The sequence below is a fragment of the Miniopterus schreibersii genome (assembly GCF_964146895.1).
Source record: "Miniopterus schreibersii genome assembly, chromosome: 8".
In the NCBI taxonomy this organism is placed as follows: domain Eukaryota; kingdom Metazoa; phylum Chordata; class Mammalia; order Chiroptera; family Miniopteridae; genus Miniopterus; species Miniopterus schreibersii.
In genome coordinates, this window is record NC_138109.1 from 53,464,370 (window position 1) to 53,489,377 (window position 25,008).

General features: G+C 36.9%; 1 protein-coding gene across 1 annotated transcript in view; it reads right to left on the minus strand.

Annotated features, from left to right (window-relative positions):
• The window catches only part of TTLL7 (tubulin tyrosine ligase like 7), a 118,152-nt gene that overhangs the window by 70,827 nt on the left and 22,317 nt on the right, over positions 1–25,008 (minus strand). The window contains exons 2-7 of the mRNA XM_081145123.1: positions 12,196–12,398; positions 11,862–11,993; positions 9,309–9,430; positions 8,425–8,492; positions 4,920–5,078; positions 104–320 (exon numbers count right to left, since the gene is read on the minus strand). Of these exons, the coding sequence (XP_081001249.1) occupies positions 104–320; positions 4,920–5,078; positions 8,425–8,492; positions 9,309–9,430; positions 11,862–11,993; positions 12,196–12,220 (723 nt within the window). The 5' untranslated portion in view covers positions 12,221–12,398. The remainder of the gene's footprint in view (positions 1–103; positions 321–4,919; positions 5,079–8,424; positions 8,493–9,308; positions 9,431–11,861; positions 11,994–12,195; positions 12,399–25,008) is intronic.

Consider the following 25,008-nt stretch of genomic DNA (forward strand, 5'->3'; position numbering starts at 1 on the left):
AGGAGGGACTTTCATTCATATAACCTTTAGACACAATGGGTACTTCAAAAAGTGTATGTTGAACACATGAATAAAATAATAGATTCTGTCTGGTATCACTTACCAAATTGGACTCATTAGGTGGAATGTACTTCTCTGTTCCCATTCGCACAAGTCCATCGTGGTAGAGAAATATTTTTAGTGGATCACATGATGTTACCAAAATATAAATTCGTAAATCAAACTTGTAACCTTCCATTAAGAAAGGCTTGTCAATGTATTCTTGAACAATCAAATGATCCTGAGATGGAAGTTTGTCACCATTTCTTATCAAAGAAATCCTAAGTTTAAAAAAAAAGAATCAAAAGAACAATTCGATATGAGTCAAAATGTTTACAAAGTTATAGATAATACTCAAGAGGAATATGGTGGAGTAGGTAACTCCAAAGTCTGTCCCTTTACAAGAGCAGTGAATAGCAAAAATAAAAGCTTGTAACAACCAGGGATCACCTAATCAAAAACAAACAACCAAAAAAATCAAAAACCAACCGCTGTATCTATGTAAAACAGCTTTGTAGCAGTTTAACTTACTCTGGTAACATCCCCCAAGCTCCAGCTCACCAGCTCAGCAGTGGCCCATGTTTCCAGTACAGGTACTGATTCTAGAGGGAGTAGAATAGATCTTACCCTGATGGTTGCTTTTTTTTTTAACCTGTGTAGTGGCTCCCTGGAGGACCTCAAAGAACTTGTTTTTGTCTTGAGTACCTGTGAACTCTCCCAGGTCTGAGGCAGCTACTTGGGGAGGCAATTATGAAGGACATTTAAAGACAAATGTATTAGTCCTTGCTGCCTAGGGCAACAAAATAACTATTGCGGAAAACAATAGACCAACTAAATAGATAAGGGGAAAAGAATGAGGAATGAGAATCTTTGGGTGAATAGGGTTTTGAAAAGCTCTGACATATTTCTAGAACTCCAAAAGGCCATGTGCATGCCCAAGGCTAGGTGCATGCTCAGGAAAGACTTGAGAAGGCCCTAAGCTCTTACTTCTAGCGAACCATCAGGCCCTACACAAGTAGAAAGTAAAGGCCAAGGCAGAGCTGTAAATTGCCTAGTTGAGCACAGAAGGCATGCTTAAACACAATCACACACACAGCCCATCTGCAAGGACTGGGAAAATTTTTTTGGTGGGGGGTAGGGATAGGTCCAAGTATTTAAGAAAATCTCTGTCCAATTACTAGCTGACCACTGACCTAACAGAACAGGAACTTCAGTGGCCATACACAAAAATACAGGCTTTACAAAAGTATTTCAGAAAGGCCACTAGACAAATAAACAGCAACTACAGCAAGCATGAACAATAACAACAACCTACAAAGGGAGGAGAAACTGATTTCCAGGGTTGCTACATTATAGTATTCAAAATGTCCAGTTTTCAACAAAAAATTATGAGTCATGCAAAGAAAAAAGAAAGTATAACACATACACAGAAATATTATCAATGAATAGAAACAGTTCCTGAGGAAACCCAGGCATTGAGATTTACTGGACAATCAACTATTTAAATCAACTATTTTAAATCTGTTCAAAGAGCTAAAGGAAACCATGAAAATTCTATCTCACCAAATTGAGAATATGAATAGAGATAGAAGTAAGGGAGAGAACTCTCACAGAAATTCTGAAGTTGAAAAGTACAATAATGAAACAACAACAACAACAAAATTCATTAGAGGAGTAAACAGAATATTTAAGAAGGCAGAAAAAAAATTTGAAGATGGTCAATTAAGATTAACTAGTCTGAGGAACAGAAAGAAAAACTAATAAAGAAAAATGATTAGAGCTTAAAGTTCTCTATCAAGAATACTAACCTATGCATAATGGGAGTATCAAAAAAAAAGAGGAGAGGGAGAAAAGGGCAGAAATAATATTTAAAGAATTAATAGCTGAAGACTTCTCAATTCCAAGAACCTCAATGAACTCCAAGTAGGATAAACTCAAAGAGATCCACACTGAGACACATAATCAAGCTGTCAAAAACCAAGGCAAAGACTCTTGAAAGTAGCAAGATTGAAGCTGCTCCTCACGTCCAAGGAATCCTCAATAATATAGACAGCTGATTTCTCATCCAAAACAATGGAAGCCAAAAGACAGTGAAATGACATATTCCAAGAGCTGACAGTAAAAGAAAAAAGAACTGTTAACCAAGAATGCTATAGCTGGCAAAACTATTCAAAATTAAAGGAGAAATTAATATATTTCCAGATAAACAAAAGCTGAGGGAGTTTCTTGTTAGTATATCTGAATCCTTCAGGCTGAAACAAAAGGACACTAGACGGTAACTCAAATTTACACAAAGGATTAAAGATCACCCCTAAAGGTGATTTATGGTAAATATAAAAGTCACTATTAGTGTAGTTTAGGTTTGTAACTCCTCATTTTTCCTACATTATTTAAAACACAACTGCATAAAACAATAATTATAAATCTGTTACTGGCACACAATGTACATGATGTAATTTGTGACAATTAAGGGGGGCAGAGCTATACAGGAACAGTTTTGGGTTTTTTACTATTGAAGCTAAATTGGTATTAATCCAAACAAGAGTGCTATACATTGAGGTGTTGATTGTAATAACAAGGCAACCATTAAAAAAATAAAAAATAGCCCGCCTGGTGTGACTCATGGATTGAGTGCTGACCCATGCATCAGGAGGTCATTGGTTTGATTCCTGGTCAGAGCATGATCCCTAGTAGGGGGAGTTCAGGAGGCAGCCAATCAATGTTTCTCTCTCATTGATATATCTCTTTCTCTCTCCCTCTTCTTTCCTCACTCTCTAAAAATCAATATAAACATATTTTTAAAAATCATTAAATACCCTCTCAAACTAAAAATATTCAAAATCAATGTTGATGAAGGAAAATTTTTAAAAATTAAATGAAATAAGAGTAAAAGATAACAAGGAAATTAAATTGGTACACTAGAAAATTATTTAATACACAGGAGGGCAGAAATGGAGGAACTGAGGAATGAAAACTATATATAAGACATATAGAAAAAAAAGAGCAAAATGGCCAAAGTAAATTTTTCCTCATCAATAATGACTTAAGTTCTAGTGGATTAACTCTCCCGTTAAAAAATAAGACTTGGCAGAACGTATTTAAAAAAACAAGATCCAACTATACGCTGTCTACAAGAAACTCATTTTAGATTCAAAGTCTCAAACAGGTTGAAAGTGAAAGAATGGAAAAGATATTTCACGTAAATAGTAACCAAAAGAGAACTGTAGTGGCTATAATAGTATCAGACAAAGTAGACTGTAAGATAAAAATTATTACAAAAGACAAAGAAAAACAGTATATCATGATTTTTTAAAAGTCAATGAAACAAGAAGATATAATAATTATAAACATATATGCACTAAAAACAGAGTTCCAAAATATATGAAGCAAAAACTGATAGAACTGAAAGGAGATATAGATAGTTCAACAATAACAGTTGGAGTCTTCAATATCCCACTTTCAATAATGGAGAAGACCAAACAAAAGATCAGCACGGAAGTGGATATATTCCACAGATGACAGAGGTATCCTTTACCTACTCACTACATTACATGAGATAGACCCTGGCAGCACAGTATGCTTTTTCAGCTATTTTTTATACTGTTGTCAAATCAGATTAATACTTAAGTATAATGTTTTACCATTAAGTGTAAGTATATAAAAATATAAATTTTAACATTAATTTCTTAACATTAAAATTAAGAAAAATATGAACTTCGATTATACCCCCCAAATTTTTTCTTTGATACTAACATACAGCACCAACTTTACATTAAACAATTAATATAAAATTCCCACTAATATTACATGTTTACTTTTTTAAATTATTAAACCACAGTTAAAAACAATGTCTGATTAAATTATGATTGAAAGTTAAAAGAAAATTTGTTGAATGATAACTTACCCGGGAGCTACATTTCCAAATATCTTTTTCCCCCCACATCATTGAAAACAAAATGAGTCATGAGTTTTTATTAAAAGCAGACTCAGTCATTATTTTTTTTTTAAAGTACATTGCAGGAAACTAATATAAGAAAGCAAAAGGAAACAGAAATATAAATTGTATAATCTATTCTCAGCAAGCATATCTAGTTCTTGGTATTTTAACTTAATGTATTCTACTAATTTTCAATCCCATTACCATGGCTACATAAAGATAAAAACAAGGAAAAAGAGACAGGCTCATAGAGAGCAGGCTGACAGCTGGGGCGGGGGGGGGGGGACTGAGCTAAATAAAAAGAAAGAAAAATCTCAATGCACGTGGACAAGAGTATGGTGATTGCAGGGGGGAGAAGAGTGGGAGGAGTGGAGGAGGGCATAGGGTGATAAATGGTGACGGACGGAAACTTGACTTGGGGTGGTGAACACACAATACAGTGTACAGATGGTGTGCTGTTGAATTGTGTACCTGAAACCTGTAAAATTATGTTAACCAGTGTCACTGCAACAAATTCAATAAAAAGGAAAAAAACTTATTTGTAAAACAAGGAAGATACATGCAAGAGCAACTCCCTTCCCATTTCTTTTTTCAAGTCAATTTAGCTTTGCGGTATCCACTGAATTTTATTCTCCAATTCACTCTAAAATTATTATAAATGCAAATTTTATGTTTAAAAAAATAGAAAATACCTTTTTTTTTTCTATTTGGTTGTCTCCTATTAAAATCTTTTAATCTACTGATTTAATTTTTAAATTGAATTACTGAAGCCTGTGGGACAGGGTAAAAGCACTCATTAAATATTTAGTTCCAATAAAAGCAATAGTTAGAAAGCTATTTTATCATATTTTTCATATTAGTACTCAACCATGAGTGAATGCTCACATTCATTCTCCCCACCCTCCAATTTGTTATATATATATTGCAAGTGAAAAATACCTACCCATGACCCATTGCACCATTAGCTGGTTTTACTATGAAAGTTTTCTGCTTCCTTTTTTTCTTCAATTCTTTCATATAGTTCTGGAATTGAGTATATTCAGCAGGGAAGATCCATGTTCGAGGAATAAAGGTATAATCCAGAGGCCGGGACTTGATCATTCTGTAAATTAGAGATAATATAAAAAGTAATTTCCATTCAAACTTTTCTAAATTTTCTTTCTGTGATCCTGACATTTACTACAAAGATTTAAATACCTCTATTCATTTATTGATCCATTCAGCAAATGTCTATTAAGCATCTACTATGCGCTAGGCACTGTTCTAGACACTGGGGATGCATCAGTGAAACAAACAGACACAGTTCTCTGTCCTATGTACTAATTTACTTATTAGTAAGTGAAACATATATTTGAGTATATACTACATGCCAGGCACTGGGGATAGTAAGGAAAGGTAATAGGGTCTCCTCCCCAAGAAATTTACATACAGGGCATTAATTAAATACAATGTGATAGATGTAATAAAGGCATATGAGGAAAGATACCACGGAAAGAGTCACTATGCCTCAGGAATGCGGATGGGCAGTAGGAAATGGCTCATGGTCAGGCGCCACTTATATTGCTTCTTTAAAGATCATTTTAAGTCCCTTGGGTCACCCATAGGGAGTTTTGATTGCCTTTTACTCCAGTGTGTTTTGGAGTTTAACTCCTTTTTCTGAGTAAACTATGTGAAGCCTTGAGTCAGTGAATGTTTTGTTTATATGAACTATATGTGCTTATACATGTGGTTTTATGACTACACTGTATGTCTTAATATTTTTGTATTTGCTACAAATCAGGCTGCCTATTTGATACAAAACTTAAAGATAATACTCAGTATAAGATGTTTACTTTTGTTGTTGTTGTTGTTAATCCTCCCCTAAGGTTATTCTTTCCATTGATTTTTTAGAGAGGACGGGAGGGAAGGAGAGAGACAGAGAAAGACAGAAAGAGAAAGGGAGGGAGGGAAGAGAGAGGGACATTAATGTGAGAAAGACACATCAATTGGTTGCCTCCCGCATGCACCCCAGCCAAGGCCAGGGATCAAACCCTGGGAACGCATATATTCAAGAGAAATACTTTATTCCATATAAGTAATCTAGCACAAATCATTTGATGTGAAAATGCTTAACTTCAAAAGAGACATTTAGTCTTGCTTAGGAATTTGGGAATCTGAGATCATTTCTGCTCACTGCTCTGTCATGGATTTACTAAATTCTATTAAACATGTGACTTATATAACTCTATATTACTAGGTCAATATTTTTTCCACTAGAAGATTATTTTTTCCTTAAAGAGAACTCCAAGGGTTCTACAGATGTGTGTAAGGGTCTACATTAAACCTCCTGCCTCTTCCAACCATAGTCTTCTGTTCTCTACAAAGCAGCCAGAATGACATTTTCAAAATGCAAATCTGGTCATATTACTAACTCCATCACTCCCTCTTCTCCTATGGCATTTAGAATAAAGACCAAAATCCTAAAAGTCACCCTTCAGCTAATCTCTCCCCCATTCCCCATCAGCGTTTCTGTGCTCCAGCTACACTTGGCCTTACTTCAGTGTCTTGACTCTTCATGCTTTCTCCTGCCACATGCAGGCTGTCACCTGCCACCATTGCCAGTGAACTCCTATTTGTCATTTATACTTCAGCTTCCACATCACTTCCTCAGAAAAACTCTCCAGGGCCTCCCTAAGCTGGAAGTCCCTCACTATGCACTCATTTGGAACTATGTGCCTCTGCTTTGTAACGCTTGTCAAACAGTTGCAATCCAAAGTCGTAAAAGTCATAAGTCTGTTTTTGATCCCCTAGTGTACACAGAGCCCAGCACAGTGTCTGGCATATAGTACGGATTTAATAAACATGCGTTAAGTGAAAATAAATGTCTTAAATAAAACACATGTTCAAAACTTTACAGAGGTAATTCCCTTTCCTCTGAAATCCATTCTTCCTGTAACCCCTATGTACCAACCACAACACCTACACAGTCTCTCTAACCGAGGAGTCACCTTGGGAACTTCTTTCCTCCCCTTTCACTCTCACATCATAGCAGGTTTCAGGTCCTATCACTTCTATAGCCTTCATATTTTCCAGATTTATTTCCCCATTCCCACTCTATCTCTTTTGGCTTATTAGCTGCTCATCATTTCTCACCGAGACGTTATCGTCTCCAGGGCTTTCTCCCTCTAGTTCTACCTTCACCGAATCCGTGATCTAGATTGCCCCCAAGCACCCAGCACCATCTCAGGTTGAGCCTCCCAACATTCTCTATAACCATATAAACTGCTTAAAGTTCCCTAAACATATCATGTTGCTTAAAGTCTACATATATTTCCTCCCATTGTTATCTTTGCCTACATTCCCCTTGCCTTCTTTTCAAAGGGTGAAATCCTGTACACCTTTCAATATCCATCTCATATTTAATTTCTCCAGAAAGCCTTCCCTGCTCTCACAAAAATAATCTCTCCCACTATCTTTGTAGCCACCACATGTTGACTCTACCTCTAATGTGGCACCATCAAACTGTACTGTATGTCAGTCTTCCTCTCTTACTAGGCCTTATTTATTGTGTTTACCTCAAAGTTAGCAGTCTCTAAGGGAAAGACATTCAAAAGTGTTTGTTGAGTGAATGGAAGTATAAACTTTCACATGGATACATCCAAATGTTTCTTTAATTGCAGACACAATTTTACTAACCTTTCTCTGTGAAAGAGATCTCTTTTTAAAATTTTTTCTCAATTTTTCACTTCCTTAAAATAAAAATATCTAATCAACAGAAATATAAACTGTATAAAAATTCTACAGTTCATTTGGTACTTGAGTATACCTGTGAACAGTTTTCCTCATGAAAGCAGATTGTTACTTTAAATAGTGGTCTCAGAAATAAATATATGTGCATGTATATCCCTGGGTGGGCATATACAAGGTGGGGCAAAAGTAGGTTTACAATTGCTCATATGGAAAAATAATACAATAATTAATAAATAATAGTGGAAGAATAAGCTGCATTTCAAATACTCACAACTGTAAACCTATTTTTGTGCTCTACTTGCATGTGCGTGTACACATGTACCTACTACAGTGCCTGGCACATATTAGATGCTCAATAACCACTATATGAATGCACAGATGCACACATGGCAACAATGAGACAGATTAGTTCCTGCAAGGTATAACTGAAAACAAATAAGTACAAAATGAATAAAAGTAAAAACTCTGAGATTCTGGAAACCAAGCTCTGCTATTAACTATCTGTCTGACTTTGTGCAAGGTATTTCTCTGACCCTCAGTTACCTCCTCTGCAAAGTGCAAGAATAGAACCAGAGAACTTTTAAGACTCTCCTAGCTCTAAAATTTTCTTCCATCAAAATATCATTTCAAATCTCTGTAACTCTGTGAAAGACAGCACTGTAATATTCAAAATGTAAACTTCTAACAGGTCTATTCTATTATAAGAAAATGAAGATTACTTAGTCATATTTCTTGCTAAGAAATCCTTCCTACAGATCTCCCCCATTCCTGGAAAATGGTTGATCCTCTGGAAAATAAAAAAAGTAAACATTAATATTCTCATTGACTTAATGAATACATTCACTTATACTATCATACAGTTACCACCATCCTTGAAGTTTTCATGTTTTAATAAACTAACAATTATTAAATTAAAATATTTAAATAAAATTACCTAAATTTTAATGAATTAAAGAATCTATAGTAATCAGAGAATAAAATAGCACAATTTTAAAGAAATCAGAGGAGTGTCTATATAGACATTAAAGTTATAATTTTCTGTGTTGAATAAACGGAAATTCATTGTTGAAATTATTTTTGGCATTCTAGACTTACTATATTCATACAGGTAAGCATTGTAGAAAAACTGGTGAAAATGGACTTATTTTTTCCCTACAATAAATTCTGTATAACCCTCTATACTAATGGATGAAGAACTATACAAAATATCAATTATCTAAAATTCCGTGCATTTGATTATTTTAAATATTAAGTTTCTATAAAAGAATGAAGCCAGATATATGACTGACGTGGTATTTCCACATCATGATCTCTCTATGCAACCTATTCCACGTCACTCATCTTTAAACACAATGCAAAGCACCAGACTGGGAAAAGTTTTCTTCTATCATTTCATAAAGATGCAAAGAGGTTAAAAGTCACATCTGAAAGGATGCAGGCTTCATGCACAGTCAGTACTAGACAGTAACAGAACAGGCTATTCCGGTAAGTTAGGACTGAAATTTAGCATGTCAACATAGTAAGAACCCTATCTAAAGAACGGTGTAAGGGAATGCATATAACTTTCCTAAGAGCCAATGGCTGGTCATGATTCACCCCCCACCTGGTAGTTTTGGAGCTCTGCGATCTTCTCCTGCTGAACTGCAGAGTCACACCATATAAGGTTACTCGTTTCATCTTCATCTGGAGCCTTCATAAATCCCATTTCATCTATTACTAAACGAACTGCAAGTAAACGGTGAAGTTAAACCAAAATTAAAATACTTCTGAAATATATTCAATGGGGAGACATTTTTTGATACATTTAAATTTTAGCTCAAAGTGTTTCATTGGCAAAATATCCATTAGTGAGACCATGACCTAATTTTGAGTTACAATAATTTATTGAGAGCCAATTTATACTCCACAGTAACTGAGAACTGTTTTTAGGTTGCACCCCAGATCCTCAGTGTCAGGCCTCTGAGATTTAGCAGGTACACAGCACTGTTAAAGAGCTCGTTGATGATTTATGGCACAAGGAAAACACATGCACAGCTGAGACAACAAACACCTCTATCAGGAAAACGTACTTTCCTGCTTTTTCATGACCTTGGGCTAGGTACAAAAGGGAAAAGGTAAAAATAGCCCCTGATCATTAGATCATTAGACCTAAGCTATCCTTTCCACCTTCCTAGTTCCAATTATTTTTAGCAGTTAAAACCAAGTCAGCATGTTGACTCAGGATACAAAATAAAAAAGCAGAATTCACTGCACAGATTCGGAAACTGGCGCTCCTATCTGTACCAAGCCCTCCAATCTTACTGGGGGGAAAAAATTATGTTAAGAGGAAAGCTTGTTTTTTAGTACAAACTATTTATGGATTCTTCTCCGATTTAGATATTATAATTAACATATTGACATTTTTCTCCCAATAAATTTCAAGTTCCTTTTTATCTACAATAAAGGTAAGCAAAATACTTAGGATACATTTTGGGTTCCAACAGAATTTAAGGCCTAAGAGAACGGTGTAACTATAGAGCAGTGCCACCGTGTTTTATTTTTAAATGTTTTACTTTTACTGGTATCCAGTATATGAGGAGAAATGCTAAATAAGCGATCAACTGTCTGAATTTATTTGGCTCAAGTATGAAATTGATGAGCAAGCATCTGTTGGTCTCAAGTCCTGCAGACCGTTGTTTGTTTCTTGGCTGAGGGAAAAAGAACTTTTTATGCAACAGGGCCTAGAACAAGGGCATAAAAGACGACAGTGACTGGAGGTGGCTGAGTCTGTGGAGGGGACTGCAGAGCTGAAGTTGCAGTTTTCCATGAGAGGCTCGAGAAAACTTGGGGTTGTTCTGAAGGCCCAGGTGACAATGTACAAGAGTTGGGCAAAGCGCTGTTCCTCTCTCTGGTGTCCTGAGGGCTCAGGAGCTGCTGTGCCAGCTGGAGGTCGTAGGGAGGGCCAGGGCAATAGCAACAGAGTCTGGCAAACTCCTTTAACTGGCTCACAGGCGACAGACAAGGATGAGGCCAGAAGAGCAGCCCAGGAGCAGAGCTGTTTCTGAGTACAGGAGACACACTGTCTGGGCCTCTGAAAAATACCTGGAAAGACCTTCTGGAGGGAAGTGGAGCCAGAAGCAGAGTGAAGAACGCGCATGCAACTTGGGCCCTCTGAACACTTCCCAAGAAAGTGAGAGGGAGCTGCACTTAAACGCTCTCCTTTAAACCAAGGTTCCTTATGAACCCCGCAGGGCCCGAAGATTGTGAGAGGATGAGCTAACACCACCCTCCTATCTGTACCACCCATCAGTCATTTTCACAAAGGTCATCTTGCTCGTGTTTTCTCACTCTGGAAAATATATGCAAATAAACCCTGAGCCTTTCACATCTCACCCCCTCACACCAACTACCAACATGCTCAACTGTCACTTCCTCTGAGGAACCCTGTTGGAACAGAGTATTAAGGGACCACAATTCCACTGAAATATTCCACTAATTGTTGATGAGCTTTGGTGAATTATTGTAACTGAAAATGAGATTCTCGAAGATTAATAAGGGTAAGAAAAATTACCATTCTTGAGGTTCATATGATTTTCTTCCACTCTTTTAATGCAAAATAATTAAGAAAAGAGGAATATTATTTGAGTGCTTGGTATTTATAATGAGTTTTGCAATGCTGGGCAAAAGTATCTTGATTTCAAGCAATTAATTCTTTTTATCTGTTCTCTACACTATAGATACTATTTACACATAAAAACTAGAATTTCATTAATAAAAAGCAACAGCATCTTCAAAAAAGTTATTTAAAAAGAGAGAAATAGGTTTTTGCTCTATTCTTAAAGTCAGGGTCTCATTGTTTAATAAAAATCTCAAATTTTACACTGTTCATGTTATATTCAACATTTTAATATGTTTAATGTTCATATTATTTTATACTTAATTTTAACATTAAGTTTAATCAAAATCATTCCATTAATAACTAAAGTTTTTAGTTTACACTGATGTTCTGTTTGATTATTGGCATGTTAAATAGCTCGTAAAAAATGAAAAATTTTAAAAGCATTTAAAAATCCATTACATAAAAGATAGCATCTCTCTGAATTTTTACTTTTTTTTTTCAACATCAAACTAGTTTTTCCAGCAAGTATGAAAAATCTCATGATTTGAGAAGACCTACCAATTTCAAACTTTGTCCCAGCAACATTTGCTGTAATTGTTTCTTTCTTTTTCTTCTTTCTGACTTTCCTTTTCATTGTGCTTTCATAGGGCAATTCTGTATTCAGATCCAAGGGAGAGGGTCCCTGAATAACTTTAAAAAAAAAGTAAACCAACCAATCACTGACATGACAAAAATTCCATACCAGAGAACACAAATGCCCTCCCCCTAAAAATGTAAAGTTTGAAGTTCTGGTTCTTTAAGAGTCTCTAATAAATTTTAATTCTTAAAAATAATTAGCAGTGAGGATCTGTAACTGTCTATATTTGTCATGTGATTAAGTCACTCTGCTTACCTCTTTCTTGAGGCAGAGATGGCATTGTTGCCCGAGCGATCAGCAAGCAGCGTGTGCTCTGCACCAAGCTCTCAGGAGATCTGGAGGGCGCGCGCGCATGAGTCTAAGTAGGAAACGGCTCCAAACCACTGAAAGTTCCTATCATATTATCTCGGTGGAAGACTCAGATTTCAGGGCAGTGAAGTTATGGGATTAGAAGATACCTGCAGGGATTTTAAAACAAAGCCATTTAGAAGACAACTTTTATGAAATTTTGTGTTATCTGCCAATACTACTTTTAAAAGTCAAGTAAACATGAAAGTTAATGTGTTCAATCGACAAATGTTTGTTAATTTATTAAACCTTATGTAACATGCCAAGTGATGGTTCCCTGTCCTAAAAAGTGCAGTTTGGAGGAGGCTTTATTTAAGTCACATATATTTACATACAATAAATAACATGCCATCCACAAACAATGACAATGAAAATATTCACTATCATTACTGAACATTTACTATCTTGGGCCACTGACACCACTCAATCCTTCAACAAAGCTATGAGGTAGAAGATTTTATCCCCTCTTACAGATAAGTAAATTGAACACACAAAGGAGAAATCTTTACAAAGAAAGTAAGTGACCAAATGGAGATTCAAATTAAAGATCTCTCTGATGTCAAAGCCGGTGGGATCCCATACAACCTTCAACCTAATGCCATAAATTTAACTGCTTTAATTTAACTTAATTTAATTTTATTTACTTTTTAATCTTTTTATTTTTGTTCAAAATATTACAGATGTCCCTTTTTCTCCCCGTTGACCCATTCCACCCCTCCTTCGCTCCCCAGTCCCTCACCACACGATTGTCCGTGTCCTTGGGTTGTGCATATATGCATGTAAGTTCTTTGGTTACTCTCTCCCCGTCCACCTACCCCCCCTCCTCCATCTCTCTCAGGTTCCTCAGTCTGATCCATGCTTCTATGACACTGAATCATTTCTGTTCATCAGTTTATTAAGTTCTTTAGATTCCACATATAAGTGAGATCATGTGATCTTTGTCTTTCTCTGCCTGGCTTATTTCACTTAGCATATTTTCCAGGTACTTCCATACTGTCCCAAAGGGTACGAGATCCTTCTTTTTTATAGCTGCATAGTATTCCATGGTGTAAATGTCCCACAACTTTTTTATCCACTCATCTACTGATGGGAACTTGGGCTGTTTCCAGATCTTAGCTATTGTAAATTGTGCTGCTATGGACATATGGGTGCATATATTCTTTCTGATTAGTGTTTCAGGATTCTTGGGATACATTCCTAGAAGTGGAATCACTGGGTCAAAAGACAGCTCCATTTTTAAAATGAACCAGTATCACCTGGCCACCATGGCTCAGCAGTTGAGCATCAACCTATGATCCAGAAGATCGAGGTTCAATTCCAGCTCAGGGCACATGCCCGGGTTTTGGGCTCGATCCCCACTGACGGGCCTGCAGGAGGCAGCCGATCAATGACTCTCATCATTGATGTTTTTATCTCTCTCTCCCTCATCTTTCCTCTCTCTGAAATCAATAAATAAAATATTTTTTAAAATAAAAATAAAAAATGAACTAGTGTCAGGTCGAGGCCACATGCTGACAGAATGCAGAGAAAAGTGATTCCTTTTTATGGTGTGTGTGTGATGGGGAAGAGGGGCAGGCAGACTTTATAAAATAGACAACATTTGAATTGTCCCTTTAAAAATGAGAGCAATTTTGAAAGAGAGAAAACGGGAGGAGTCATTACTATGATAATCTTATTTGGGCACACAAAGGAATGAAATAACCATTTTGTAATGAATGAATTCATTTGATTTGGCTACACCTCAACATAACCTATATTACATTTCCCTTATATTTTCATTGCATATATATGCATGTAGATATTTATGCCACCACTATACTATACTATACTGCCTAGTCTATACTATCAACTTTCTAATTTCTCCCTTCATATTGTAAGAATCATGAGTTCTTGTAAAACATCTTTAAACATAACAAAAAAGTATAAAACCTATTATGATAAACAAAGGTATGATATCAACATCTTTTTCAGGAGATTATCAGGTTTATTATAAATTCAGAAATACTCAGAAGTTCAGCTACATAAAATATGACTCATATACAAGACCCCAAATAGTCATTATTAATAAGATTCATTGTTAAAGAAAATTTAGAGCTTAATTTAAGGTATCATTTTTTTAAATTTACCTTTATTGTTGAAAGTATTACAAATGTCCCTCTTTCCCCCCCCCATTAACACCCCCCCTCCCGCCCCTCTCCCAGGCCTTCACCACTATTGTCTGTGACCAGGGGTTATGCATATATGCATATCATTTTTACTAGAATAATTTTCTAGAACAAGTCAATCTCAAAACTACAGAAAGATTATTTATTACAGACCAACTGTGGGCAGGTACTGTGTCAAGAATCTAAAATATTTTACCTCATTAACAAACTGAAGACTCAGGTATCATTTCCCCCAGTTTTCCAGATATGGAAACAATGGCTAAATAAGTTAAATAAATCAAGGTAATAGCTTATAAGTAGAAAAACTTAGGCTTTGAACCCAGTTCTGATTATCCTATTCATCTATTCACTAAGCCCCACTATTTTCAGACACTATACTAATATGTCATATAGATGTGAAAGAAGTTTGCAAGCCTGCTGGGGTACATATATGGGTGTATTCTGGGAATTCACAATACTTCAAACCAAACAGTAAAATCACAGTAAGTATCCCTAACCTGACCTCAGCTCCCAATTCCAAGCTGGAAATAGACTAGATCACTTTTCAGAATAAAAGCAAGGAATACTCTAAAGTTCAGATTGATTTATTTCTGGAAGCTCTCTGATACCCCAGGGAGGTAGCTATTTGAGTTTACAAGTCCCTGTCCAACATGTTGTTACCGGAGTAAACAAAGATCCTCTTATGGTAACAGAGTACTTATTACATTGAAAGTAGGTGACAAAGTCAACAGAAGTTTAAGAACAATGTTTGCCTAACTATACTAACAATAAATTAGCATTTGTAATAAGCTCTAAAGGCAGATTTGTTAATTTCTGACAAATAATGAAGCAAAGGTCTTTGATTTGCATACAGCTCAAACAAGAACTATTATCCTTTCCCCCATCCACACAGGAAGTTAAAGGCCTTAAAACTATTCTACCCATTTATATGCTTTAATTCCATTTACGGTTTGGTGTACAACAATACAAGTGCTTTAACAAAGTCAAGAACTCGATTCTACCATCCCAATTTTAATCATTTCACTTTATTCTAAGTAAGAGATTTGAGATGGCAGATAGATCACGCCACTCAGATAAGCCATGGTTACCTACTTTCCAAAAGTCATGTTTCAGTTACTTCCAAAATACTTTAAGCCAATGGTTTCTTAAGCTTGGCTGCAGAGTTGAATCACCTGAGGAGCTTTCTAAAATCCGGTTCTGAGGCCTCACCCGAAATGCAGGTGGGGTCCAGGCATCGTTATTTTTAAAACTCTCCAAAGATTCTAATGTGCAGCCAAAGTGACAACATCCACTGTAAACACATAATGGCACTGAAGCAAGTAATAGTTAATTAAAATATACATATATAAAATTGTAAGAAAAGAAAACTCTTGTAACTATATAAAAAGGTCAAATAGATTGAAATCACCTATTTGATTTAAAAATGGAAAATTAATATTTTCTATATTACTTTTACATTTTTAAGAGAAAAAAATCCTCATGTCTAGTTCAACTAAACAAATTGGGGAAAAGAATTAGAAGATCAACAGATATCAATTTCTAAGACAAAGAAACAATATTATTTTGCAAAGAAAGAATCCATTTTCAAAAGGAATCAATTTTCCAAAATTTCAGGCAAACTGTAACCTTGGATGTAGAACTTCAAGTGTTACCACGCAAACCAGTAGATGCACAAGACTGAAACACCACATAAAAGCATTCCAATCCATTTGTGCTGGAGTATTCTTCCCAGCTCTTCCCCTTGAATTTCTATCCATCCCTTAAAAGCCAGATAATCTACTTTTTCCATAAAACTTCCTCTGATCATGTCTGAAGACATTCTTATGTCCTTCTTCTGGTCTATCACAGAGACTGTTACTTGTCCCCTTATCACATCACCAACAACAACACCAAGAAGGAAAGTTTCATGAAGACAGTGGTGTTCATCTATCATGTTCACTCCTCCACCCAGAGGCTAGAATAGTGTCTGACACTGTGCTCAATAAGCACTTGTACACATGAATTTAAAAATCAATTAATTAATTAAAACCAGCTAAAAGTAAGGATAGGTGGTCATGGAGCTCTGAGAAGCAAATTCATATCATTTACAATATATTAATTTTACATTTTTAAGTGAAAAAAGTAAAGTACATAGAAGTTTACAGTTGGGGAAAATGATAGAAGAATATATGGGATATATGCACAGAGTAGTGGTGGCCTGTGTGGCTGGGAAGAATACTCCAGCGCTAAGGAAGACTTAGATTTAGTACTCTGTGCATGGTGGAACCAAATTCAAAAAGTTAAATGTATGTGATAAAAGACTTGTCAATATTATCTTGTTGATAACAAAAAAACCATCAAATTTTGTATTTCATTAGATGAATGTATAACATGGTAGAAAGAACACTGAACAAGAAGTCATTTCAAATTAGTATCCCTTACTCTGCCCCTTACCATCTAGATAATTTAATTTCTTAATATTCAAAAGGAAAAAACTGATTCTTTCCAGCCCTGAAGTCTATGATGCTAAACCATGAAGACAGCACTGTTGATATTTTTTATGACAACATGTAAAAGACAAAGCATCGTCTGTGCAAATCACATGAGGGAAACAGACCTTCCCCAACAATCCTCCAAAATCCATGCCCAGTGAATGATATATATGGGCTCTTTGTAAATATTTGTGGAATTCTGTGTATATAGGTTACTAAAGTAATCTAACAAAAAGTCAGTGAGAACCAGGATTAGGGCTAAATTGAAAATATGTAAAATAATATTAAATAAAAAGTTAATGAAAGCTGTTTATGGTGAGAAGAAGGAAAAGAGAATCAATATAAACCAGTACCTACCATGTGCTAAGCATTTTGAAATGACTTTGAATATTTAGTCCACCCCGTAAGTGTCCCAGTACATTTTATTCCAATTTTACAGACAGGAAAATTAAGACTTCCTAGTGAAGTAACTCGCCCAAAGTCACACCTCATAGGTAACAGTGAAGTGGTTTGTCTCTTAATCCCGTGTTCCTTCCCACTCTTTGTGCTACCTTCAAAATTCAGTCTTTAAACATGAAGTTTAGCAGCTTGACTGGAGCTATTTTATAAGATAAAGAATGAGAGCAAGAGACTCAAACTGCAGTTTAAAATGTGATCGAGATGACAAAGTTGCATCAGATTGAATCTCTCTTCTTGGAACACCTGGGCAGCTACCCGTATCCAGGCTTGTCCTGTTTCTCCTTCAGGAAGGTTCTGCATGCGAGTCAACTGACACTATTATGTACTAGGCTCTGTTATCAGTGAACAAAATGGATAACATGTCCTTTCTTTGTAGCATTTGCATTCTGGTGAGGATAGAGGCAAATAATAACAGTAAACATATTTAAATAAGTAAATTAAAGAAAATGCTAAGTACTGTGGGGGCAAAAAACAGAGCTGTTTAGATCAAGAGTGTGGGGGGAAAGGAAGAAGGGTTGCAATTTTAAATATTGTATACAGATAGGTCTAATCCAGAAGGTGACATCTCAAGGAAAGTAATGGCCTGTTATCACAAGTAGGGTTGGCTAAAACATTATGCATATATGTACACATGGGCATGTAAGAATGTGTGAATGCAAACATGTATGATGGGAGGGAATGGGAAAACATACTTTCTAAGGTACTGAAAAAACCTTTAAACCCTCCAACATAGTTCTTTTTCCCTAAATCCTAGTTTTCTATACACTGTGTTCATTTTCAACATTGATTTTTTTAAAACATGTTTTTATTGATTTCAGAGAGAGGAAGGGAGAGGGAGAGAGAGATAGAAACATCAATGATGAGAGAGAGTTATTGACTGGCTGCCTCCTTCAGGCCCCCAGCTGGGGATCGAGCCCACAACCTGCCCATGTGCCCTGACCGGGAATCAAACTGTGACCTCTTGGCTCATAAGTTGGCACTCAACCACTGCGCAACACCAGCCAGGCTCTACACTGATTTTTAAATTACTGTTTTCATACTGACAAGGGTAGAAAAAACATGTTTCATATTGTATGTATATACCTGTGATAGTGTTTTAGTTTTCTGAATGGAGGAGAGGAGGCAGGAAAATCTCAACCCCGCTCTCCACCTTGAGTCCCAGGACACATTAGCTTTGCACACACTCCTGATGACTCTCCTTGGTAAGCTCCTAGTACTGCAGTTTGGGGCATCTAGCTCACCCTCACCCACGTCCACACTTGCTATCTTATTGCATAACTTTTTAGTTCTCAAAACCCATATTAAAAATCTGTATTAGTCCAAACAGACCACATATGGTTGCAATAATAAACAACCTTCAAATCTCAGGAGCTTAAAACAACTAAGGTCTATTTCTTGATCATGTTATATACCTACTGGCAGGGGATACTCTGCCTATTAGAGTCACACAGGAGCCCAAGCTGTCAGAGCAGTCGTCATCCTAAAACTTACCGATCACTGTGCCGGAGGGAAAGAAAGTTTAGGAGGAACACACTCAGGCAACTCATGAGACACAAAATTTCTGCTCATAATTCAATGGCCTGAAGCAGTCACATGACGCCAGCCAACAAGAGTTAGGAACTGCAATCCTATCAAAGGACCAATCAATCATATCTTAAAAAGCCAGTAACACTAACGACCACCACATACTCCAACCTTGGTTACTCCCTATTTGAACCTAGCTATCCACCCCTAGACAATATTTTCTAGCTCTCCAATAAAGTATTCTCCGCTATCTGAAAAAAAATAGCTGAGACTTTGTACTGCATCCAGTCTACCCCTTGGCCTTCCCCCGTGGACAATTAAACTGCTCTGTCCTGAGCTGCTGTGTAGTGAAGGATGTGAGGAGGGGAGGAAGACACGGGGGGGGGGGGGGTTGATGCTGTCACTTATGAAGGCATACTACGTGCCAGGCTTCGACATATAACTCGGATCTTCACAACCCTAAAAGATTGTGTTCTTATTATCCCCATTGACAGTTATTTAAAGAAAAAAGGTTAAATAGTGAACAATGATATTAAAATACAAGTTACAAGACTATTTGTAACTGATAAGAATTCTGTAAATTTGCCTCAAGACAAGCCTCTCCGGATTCCTAAACTGTAATTATCAGTTGAAATCATCAGTTGAAAAATGTTCCTACTACTACTTCCCAAAAAACAAAAAAATAATAATAAATATAGCAAAAATTATATCCCATTAAGCTTTTATTTTAGGGGGAAACCACTCTCTTTACACATAAATGTGTTATTTGCAGAGAGGTTATTGCAAGTAGCAGTCAGGAATCTATTACTTCAGAAAATTATTAAAATAAGTCAGTTGATACTTTACTTGCAGTAAGTCATAGTTCCAAACATGAACATGACTTTGCCCATTTTTGTGCTATAATGCATCATTAAATTTCAGTACTTGGTCCCCAAACCAAATTTGATATATGCTTTTATTTTCAAAGAAATGATGCTTTTTCTTACAAGTAAAAAAAAAAAGTGAATGAAACGTGCCACTTTTTAAACATTAAAATTTGAAATGTTTCTTGTTTTGAATATTATTAGGATTGGATTTAATGTGAGCCCCAGACCAACAGCTTCTTAAACTTTAATACACATACTAATCACCTGGGAATATTATTAAACTTCAGATTCTGATTCTTTAGGTCCGGGGTGCGGCCTGAGAGTCTGCATGTCTAACAAGTTCCCAGGTATTCTGATCACACTTTGGGCAATGGGGTTCCAGACAACCACAATGTTTAATATTATGCTGATACAAATTTTTAAATTAAAGCCCTTCTTTATAACATGTAAAAATTAAAAAATTATAAAACAATTTTAAAATTCATGTGATGTAAAATTATATCTTAATATTAAAGGGGTCCATGAGTAAATAAAATAAAGTAAGTTGGGAGATGTTGGCCTAAAGGAGTGATGCTCCAAGTATGGTCCCAAGAACATCAGCATCACCTACAAACTTATTAGAAATGAGTATTCTCAAGTCCAATCTCAGATTTTCTGAATGAGAAACCTGGGGGTGAGGCCCACGACTGACAAGCCCTTTTGGTGATTCTGAAGGAGGCTGAAGTTTGAGAACCATTGGACTGGAGGGCCAAAGGGGACACTGCTCCTGGGGGCCATCCCCTCCTCATTGACCAAATGAAGCATAACCACGTAGATGACAGAAATCATCTTGTCAGGCAACAAGTGGAGAAGAAAGCATTTACCAGGGAGGACTCTGAGCAGCTGAGAAGGAAGAAATTCACTGCAAAGGATCTCATTTGCTACTGCAGATAGCCCTGCTAAGTGAGGTGAGGTTTTGCTAATCTAGAAAGGCAGTTATACTCCTTGCTTGAGCCCAAACCGGCTACCAATGGTGAGCAACCAGGATATTCATTTTAAAGACAAGAAATCTGCCAAAAATCATCAAACATACAAGGATTAATAGCAACCTCAAAGAATAATGTACCCTCCACTCCCAAGTACTGGGCAAGAGCATGGGAGCTTAATCTGAAATGATTGTGGACGGCTGAAAAAGGGGGGAGAGGGGATGCAAATAAACGTCAATAGAAGGGTGAATACATTACGGTGCCTTCACACAGTGGCGAAAATAAATGAGCTGGAACTATATGATAAATCTTACAAACAATGCAGATCAAGATGTACTGAGGAATACATACAATAGTATAGCGTTTGCATAAAATTTTAAGTAATGTAAAATTTATGATATACATTGATGAAGATTAGATCTCAGGAATTAATGCATATGCAAATGACATCTGAAGAACTACATACATGGAAATGGTAAACACCAAGCCCAACACCTCTTGAGAGAAAGGGGGAAGATGCAATAGCCAGTCCTGTTCCAGAGCGAGTAGCCACATGTGTCCTGCGCATGCTGAAGACAGAATTCTAAATATAAAGTATGAATATACCTTTAACAGGTAGAAATGAAATCACTAAAATACTTCTGTTTGAACCATTGTATGTCTCCCTGGAAGTATCGGGTTCTAAGTCACACTGTTGGAAACTTAGGTACAATCCAACAGGCAATGTGAGGTCACTGGAGGACTTAAAGGACAGTCACAGAAACCAAATTTCTTTTTGGTAGATTATACCAGCAGTTATTGCTGGGGCTGTATGGGAGAAGGTCGGGAGTGGAGACAGGGAGTCTAGGAGGGTGTTGGCAAGAGTCCAGGAGCGATAGTAAGAGCTTGATCATGGGTAGAAGGAGCAAGTGCAGGGAGAAAGAATATTGCTACTACAGACAGCGCCAGACCTGTCAGTCAAGAAAGAAGAAGTAATCTCAGATGGCTTGCAGATTTCCAGCTCAGAACTGGGTAGGAGGTGGCACCATTCATCAAGAGAAGGCTTGCAGAAAGAAGAGCTACTTTGAGGGTAAGATGATTTGAGTTTTATATTTGCAGAAAAGGATATTAAAAAAAAAAAAAAAAAGACCCAGAAAGTAAGACAATAGAATTAGTGATTGACTGAAAAGAAAGAAAACCTCTACTTTCATAAATAAAATGCTTTTAAATATAGAAAGTTCCTTTAGAAAGCATAACTGCTCCTGTTTCTATGCTCTCTGCCAAGAAATGACAATAGAGTTTCAAAATGCCCAGCTGCCTGACTGGCGAACAAATGGCATCATCCAAACAATTGTCGTAACAAGGAAAGAGCAGCACCACTCATTGTGTGTACAAACTAAAAGGGTTTTTAGAGAAGCTACTTACTCCCTGAACATAGAGACTTTTGTCTCCCTTTCTCAGACTGGGTATATTCTCAAAAGCTAGATCTGTAGTATGTTCTAGACCTAAAAAAAAAAAAAAAAACAAAACATCTGATCAACCACTTCTAAAAACCTGACAGGGAGTCAAGTGTGACATTATGTAATAAACAGAACCCTTTATTAATTCCACTAACAATTAATATTGACCTTAAACAGCAGTAGCTCCCACTAATGTACTGCTTATTTATTTTTTTAAATATATCTTTATTGATTTTAGAGAGAGAAAGGGAAAGAGAGAGAGAGAAACATCAGTGATGAGTCACTGATCGGCTGCCTCCTGCACGCCCCGCACTGGGGATCGAACCCTCAGCCAAGGGCATGTGCCCTGACTGGGAACTGAACCGTGATCCCTGCATCATAGCTCCATGCTCAACCACTGAACAACACCAGCCAGACGTGCTTATTTATTTTCAAGTTGTCTTAGTCTGATTAGTATTTGTTCAATGATTATGGTTAAATTATAGCATCTTTACAAAATGTCCACTAAGCTCTGTAGAACGTCTTGTCTTTGGAATTTGGCCTAATATGACATGAAAAAGTAGAGATTTGATAAATAGGTAATGATAACATAGCATACCTTGAAGGCATTTTCCCTTGTTAATAACTGTATTTTCAATATTTAGAATAATAAAAAAGGCAAAAAGCTCATTCAATAATGTTCAAAGCAAGTAAAGTTCAAAGCAAGTAACAGCTATTAATGTGGCAGAAGACAAGTGAGTTCAGTGTAGCCACTAAATGCTTAATTAAGTATAGTCAAAAGCCCCTTTGAGTAAATTTCTCCTAGAATATAGTATTGCAGTTTTATATAATTCTCCAGTAGCCTAAAGAAGTCTCTTGCTCCCTGTGAATAACATATCATATTATCAATCAACTTTGGTATATATCACTACTTTGGTAAGCCCATGTGCCTCCTCTCATTCCTCCACCCTGCAAAGAACTGTGCCCAATCTAAGACAGTTGAATCTCACATCCTCAAAACACCCGATCTATGTGTGGCTACACAAAGACTTCTCTTGTTCTGAGGTATAAAGTTGGAATTTAAGGTCCTTTGGATCCAACTCTCCATAGCTTCTAGTAACCTAGATCACAGGTGAAAGAAACTGAAGAGGGCAGAGAATCTCTAAAATATCCAGTTCTTTGTTCTCTGCCAGAAAATGCACAATAGATATCAAAATGTGCAGCTGGTGGACAAATGACATCACCCGAGTGTCATCTGATGCAGCATTTCTAGTTTTAAATGTCTAAAACTTAACTCTTTGACTTCTGCTGAACGTCTGGCACTCCTCTAAGTTCCTTACCTTGGTAAAGGGCATCACTACTTAACCAAATCTCCAAGAGACAGATAAACCAGATTCACCTCTAACTCTTCCTTTCACAATCTGGTATGATATTCATCCAATGCACACACTGTTACCAATTTTAGAATATATATTAGTTCTATTTATTTACATGACCATCCACTTCTAAAATGAGTGTTAGATCTTAAATGTATAAAATTCACTGGGTTGTTAAATAACCCTCTTATGTTATTCAGATCACTCAATAAGTTAACACATGCTGAAAGACTACTAGCTACCTACCTAATAGCCATTCATTGGCTCTTCCTCACTAGTAAAACACCCTTCGGGTCATTATTAGGGGTAGCATTATGCCTATCTAATAACTACCTTTCCCAGACTTCCTTACAGGTATACATGTTACCAAGTTATGGTCAATGGTGTGTAAGTGAAAGTTGTTGAGCAGAACTCCCTAGTAAAACACCTTAAAAGTGAGGTAGACAATTAGTGGACAGTGCAAAGGTGATTGCAGGAGCCGCAGCAATCCAAAGTGACATTGGTTTTGCCCTGGCAATGCTGCATCAGTCTCGGACTGCCAACCTCCAGAGAAAATAAGCCTCCGTATTGTTAAGCCACTGTTATTTGAAGTCTCTGTTACCATCAGCTAAACGTGCCTTCAAATGGACATGCTCCTCAATAGAAGTTACTGTTTTAGTTTCTGAAAAAGGTATACCAGCTTAAACTCACTGGCACAGTGACTTCTGACATTTATCGTTTTTGCCACAGCTGGAGAAGCACTGCGCCCCGCCCCCACTCCATGCGCTTCGGAGGGGGTTGATGCTGATCCCAGTCCCGAGGCCACGCAAGTAACTTCCATCTCAAATGACTGTAGAATCCCACCCCCTTGGCCATGGAATTGGTTCAGAGATGAAGACAGGATCCAACTGAGACCAGCGAGAGTCAAGCCCAGAACTCTATTCAGACTCTTTAAAAAAGTAGGTGCCCAGCCGGGCGTGGCTCAGCGGTTGAGGGTTGACCTAGGATCCAGGCGATCAGGGTTCGATTCCTGGTCAGGGCACATGCCCAGGTGTGGGCTCGAGCCCCAATGACTCTCTCATCATTGATGTTTCTGTCTGTCCGTCTCTTTGAAATCAATAAAGATATATTTAAAAAAAAAAAAAGTAGGTTATCTTTGGAGCTGAGTTTGAGGATACATACCTGCACTGCTCATCTTGCTTCTACACTGTACCTGAGGGAGAAGTCAACACGAAAGGCAGAAAGATAGAGAGATAACAGGTTCCTTAACTTCTCAATAACATTAACCAAATAATTGGGGGGTGTTTTTTGGGGGGAGATTATTGTTGGTTTGGTTTGGTTTGGTTTGGTTTGGTTTGGTTTGGTTTGGTTTGGTTTGGTTTGGTTTGGTTTGGTTTTGCCTAAACCAAGGTCCTAACCAATACAAATAAAAATGAACTCGGGTCCCATTTTTAATTTTGTTTTTAAGTAAGGAAAATTACTTCAAAATGTCTTTGC